The following is a 5,456-nucleotide window of genomic DNA, read 5'->3' as shown; positions in this document are numbered from 1 at the left end:
TCAGCATTGGCTCAACTTGGCTCGTGGGTAACCTAGTGCCATATATGCCCAAGCTGGGCCAATCTAACCTGGGTGCAAGAACAGCTGGCTGCAAGAGTCAAGGTGGCCAGCCTCCACCACATCTAATTGCAGACCAAAGGCATTTTCCCATTGTTGGCAGTAAACAAGGTTGATCCACATGCAATTGACTTCAGATAAATTAATGGTTTCCTAGCAAAAACAGTGATTTGTCTATATTGATTACTAAATAACTCCACAGTTCACAAAATTGCATTTTCGCATCCCCGAAGATGCACAGCTTCAACTGGCAAAATTGCACAGATCAATGCACAATGCACAAAAAAGAAAGCAAAATGTGATTCAAACCACAATAGGATCCACCTGTGATATAAACATAGCATCTCCACAATAGCATTGTGTTGAGAAAAGAAAAAAATCCATAAGAAGAGAGTATTAAGAATAAATAAGAACTAAAAAAACTTCATCAATAAAAGATGTTCCTACATCGACACCAGTAATATAAATGATCAAGAGGTAAAATAAACAAAAAGTAAAATACAGGCATTTGAGATTCATCCTCTGTTGAGAGATGTGATTCGGCAAAGCCAGCAAATGCAGATCTCAAATCCCTAACATTTAACTGACTAAGACTCATAACTAGCATATGACAAACATAAACCTAAAACCAACATACCGAATGACCAAAGGCAAACAGAAGCACAAAACTCCCTTCGTTTCACACCAATCCTTTGTAGTCCATATCTCCCTTCTGCTCTTATTTTCATACTCTCTTCATCCAATCCTTATAACTAAATAAACTCTTTATAATGAAAAGTTAGTTTTCCGATTCAATTCTCTTCACATTTCCCTCAACTTCCCTCTCCTCCAACAGCCTTCCAGCCTCCTCATCAGCCTCCTGAGCCTTCTTCTGTGCATCTTTTGCCTTCATAGCCTGCAACTTAGCGTGATTGTAGTATGCGACACCCAAGAACGCAAGCCCGTAGCCAAACAAATTGATGGGTGTCACGGTATCCTTAATAACGGACCAAGAGAAGGCGATCAACAACCAATCCTTAACCACACCAGCCACATTCATGGTCAAAGCCGAAGTCTTTCCCACAAGCAAGAACACGGCGAGATTCAAGGCAAAAGCACACAAAGAATTGGTCCCAAAGATGACAAAATCAAAATGAAAACTTGAAGTCTCCTTCAAAACAGGATATTCCACAAAAATCCATGGGATAAACAAGAAAACCAGACAACAAGGCGCCACATAGTAAAGAGAAGTAATTGGATTCAACGTGATTCCTTTAGATGTAAGCAAGATTTGAATCATTACCAATCTTGTAGCCTCAAAAGCTACAGCACCAAGTTGAAGAATAACCCCCCAAGTATCAAATCTAGCCTCACCATAAGCAGCAATCCCAACTCCAAAAGAGATTGACAACATATTAGCCATAGTATTACTCTTAAAGTTCTCTTTTTTGAGCAAAACCCCAATAGAATAAACAGCAACAGGCATCAGGGCTTTTAACATCTGAATGAAAGAAACGGATAAGTAAATATAAGCAGAGTTAGAAAGCCAAAGACTGAGAGAATACAAAGCACCAATGGGGACAACAGATTTGAGATAAACATCTCTTGACATAGAGACAGGTTCAACAAATTTGAAAACTTTAATGAGAAGGATAGCAAGAGTGGCACAAAAAGACATGTGGATCATGGTTAGAGAAACTGGGAATGGCCAATTATACATCTTTTTGTCAAGGATGTATTTGTTGTAAACAATAACAGTGAAGGAGAGGAAGATCCAGATGGCTACATAGGTGTAGGAAAGCAAGATCTTTTTCAGAACACTGTCACTCAGGGATCCACCCTTTCCCATTTTGGCTGATTTAGTGAAGCTGCCGTGGGACGGCGGTGGAGAGATTTGGGAGGAAAGGTGTGGCAGGGGAGAGAATGGTGGTGTGGAGATGGAGAAGGAGAAGGAGAGGGTTTGGGGTTGTTGATGTAGAGAAGAGAGAGGTGGCAATCTTCGAGTGTGCGCTTCTACCTGATGTATGGATTGTGGGCTTGGGCTTTTTTCTTTTGACTATAATTCTGTAATATTTTTTATTTTTACTAATATTTTTTATTTTTTATTGTTTTTACTTTATAGTATTTAATAATAGGATTAATCACTTGTTGTAGGGTTCTTCATATTAAAAAAAATGAAAGAAATGCTAAATCTTTGAGCATTAAATATTTTCAAGCTGATCGACACTTACATTAATAAAATATAATTATTTTTTTATAGCTAAAAAGTTATTTTCTTAGCATTCTTAGGCAAAAAAAAATTAATTCAATTGATCACATAATTATTTTTACCACGATCCCATTAAATTAAATTTAATGCAAAAACGCCCATTTTCTAGGGCTAATTTTTTTTGGACATGGAGATAAGGAGAGTGAAAATAAAATTGGAAGTTTCAATCAAGTCCTTAGATTCGGAAATAAAATAGGAAAAACGCTTGTTTTGGGGGAAGTAACGGTTCCAAAAAAATATATTTTTTGTTTTTTAGTTTAACGTGGGTGTCCGGGCCAGCTTGCACGCACCTCGACTAATCTCACGGGCCCTGAAGTTAACGACTATGTAAGCCTGCAGTGGCTATCATATGAGCAACCACATGGCTCGAACTTAAGACCATAGAGAAAACAAATCTCTTGATCCAAGCTTTTACTATTTCATGGTTCAAAAAAATATATATTTTTTTTAATTCCTCATCACGTGAGGCAGCATCGTCTGCGGTGCTGACTATCCTTGCAAAACTAGTGTGACGTGCGCGTGTTTAGTAGTGAAGTGTGACCGACCCTTTGCTTCAAAAAAAGAAATGAACACGAAAAGCCTATTTTCTTTCCTAATAAACCTTCACCTTTCCCTTTGATTACAATTCTACTTTTTTTTTAAAAAAAAAAAGGATTTATTTATTGATTGGAAGTTTAAACAGAGTAACAGATTTTTTCTTCTAAAATTGGAAATAAAAAGTTATGTTTTAGCATTTAATAACACATGTTTTTTTAAAAAAGAAACATTAAAAGCATTTTAGGATTGTGCGAGCGAATATATATATATATATAAACACACACACTTAGAGAGAGAAAATTACCACTAAATACCTAATTTATCAAAATATACTGTGAGTAAAGTTATTAAATTTGATCTCGTCGAGTCTAATTGAAATTCAACAAAGTAAAAAATATCCAAACATCAACTCAAAATAAATATTATTGATAATATCAAACCTAATTTGATTTTTTAATTTTTTTTATAAAAATAAAATAATATTATCTTACTTTACTTTGGTTAACTTGTTAACCTATAATCTAGGTTTGGTGCCAAGCCGGGTTTAATCCAATGGCTGTCAAATTGTGAGTTTTAGATTGTTTTTGAAGTTTTTATTCGGACAGAAAATGAAGCAGGCATGATAACTCGTGCTTTGCGCCGAGGCAAAGCGAGCTTGTATGTAAATAAATGCCATTTAATAATGCAAGCGTGTGACTCTATCAATGGCTTAATTGTGGGAGGACTGGGCAAGATTTTGCTCGAAACCCGGCATAGTCGCGAAGCCAGATGAAAAGCTTGTTTGTTTCTGTATTTTAAAAATATTTTTGATAAAATTTAAATTTTTTTATTTTTTTATTAACTTCAAATTAATATATTTTTAATGTTTTCAAATCATTTTGATGTGCTGATATCAAAAATAATTTTTAAAAAATAAAAAAAAATTATTGGCATGCATTTTAGCACGAAAAGCTATTTGAAAAGCAACCACAACCATACTGCCAAACAAACCCGAAAAGAGGTGGGACTTCGAATGGTTGATTCATAAACCATGTCTTCATTCCACTTCTTGGATGCTCGTACGCAATGTTTTTGCAGCAAAAAAGTTAGCAAATAATCTTGTTTAGAGAATTATACTTATTTATGATAAATAGTGATGTATTAACTACGTATTTGGTTTTACTTTCTAAAAATAATTAATTTTTTTTATTTTTTTGTTTTAAATTAATATTTTTTTTGTATTTTTTAGATTTTTTATACTGATGTTAAAAATAATTTTAAAAAAAATTATATTATTTTAATGTATTTCTAAATAAAAAAATATTTTAAAAAATAATTATGACCATACTTACAAAAACTGTACCAAATTTTTTCATTTTCACAGTTGATTATTTTGATATTAATTTTTTTGTTAATGGAGTTGCTTATATTATTTATTGATAACGGTGCAATCATATATTTTGCCAAACATATACTAGGAATTTTTAGATGTTTTTGACACATGTTGTCAGTATAAAAATGGCTGTGAATGCATATTTCTTTTTTATGACATCATTAAATTCCAAATAAACATGCATTCAGGCTATTGATTGTGCTGCTGCTGCTGCTCTTATTATTATTATTATTATTATTATTATTATTATTATTATTATTATTAGATGTATAACTTGATTAATAAAAATAATTATGAAGATAGAAGAAACTATATTTACATGAGTTTTTAAGGTTTGCTTGACGTTGAGTTTCGGGAATTTTTTTTAAAAAGTTAAAAATATTTAATTTTTTTTAAAATTAATATTTTTAATATTTTCAGATTATTTTGACATGTTGATATCAAAAATAATTTTAAAAAAATAAAAAATATTATTTTAATATATTTTAAAATAAAAAATACTTTAAAAAACAACTTTTACCACACTTTCAAACACACTCTATTCCTTCTCCTAAAACTGCAGTTCTGGTTCCTAGCAGGCCGCCTAGAGGCTGGATTCAGATTAATACAATGGCTCTAGTTATCATTGTTTGTTTTCCTTTTAATTTTTTTTAAATTATCATGGACATCGTTTTTTGTCTTTTAATTTAATTTATATGATTTTATTGTTTATTTTTTATATTTAATTAAAATAAAACTAATATATTTGATTTATTCATATCTATAATCTAAGTTGTATATTTTTCAATTTTTTAAATATAATATCTAAACATTATTTTTTATATTAAAAAAAAGCCACGGATCCACAGTTAAACCTTCCAAGAATTTTAAATTTTAATTTCAAAGGTGTCCTTGGTGACAAAACCACGAGATCTAGGACACCAAAAATCAAAACTACTTGCCATATTAAACCTTCGATGGGCACTTTTATTTGGGATTTGAAGCTTTCTTTGTCATGACTTTTGTTATCCTGCTACGAGGTTGATGAAAATTTCATGCTGCCGAGCTCATTAGAAAAGCTTTGTTTCGGGACGGGAATGGCGGGACCATTTTGTACGAGAGAGAGGGAAGGTGTAACCGGGTCCATGAATTCATGATCACACAATAACTTGTCCTTTTAGAATAGAGCAAGATCATTTCCCATGTATTATGTTGAGGGTCGGATAAAAAAAAAAAATTGGATGTAAAGTAATAATGTAAATA

The 5,456-nt window shown here is 32.2% G+C and overlaps 1 protein-coding gene across 1 annotated transcript; it reads right to left on the bottom strand.

Annotated features, from left to right (window-relative positions):
• Window positions 1–453: 453 nt before the first annotated feature.
• LOC133674528 (probable sugar phosphate/phosphate translocator At4g32390) lies at window positions 454–2,038 on the bottom strand. Its single transcript, XM_062095689.1, has one exon. The coding sequence runs from the start codon at window positions 1,883–1,885 to the stop codon at window positions 836–838; it is 1,050 nt and encodes a 349-aa protein (XP_061951673.1). The 5' UTR covers window positions 1,886–2,038; the 3' UTR covers window positions 454–835.
• Between the last annotated feature and the right edge of the window lie 3,418 nt (window positions 2,039–5,456).

Source organism: Populus nigra, chromosome 15 (genome assembly GCF_951802175.1).
Source record: "Populus nigra chromosome 15, ddPopNigr1.1, whole genome shotgun sequence".
NCBI classification, from domain to species: domain Eukaryota; kingdom Viridiplantae; phylum Streptophyta; class Magnoliopsida; order Malpighiales; family Salicaceae; genus Populus; species Populus nigra.
The sequence above is the reverse complement of the archived record's forward strand: the minus strand, read 5'-3'. Positions and strand labels throughout refer to the sequence as shown.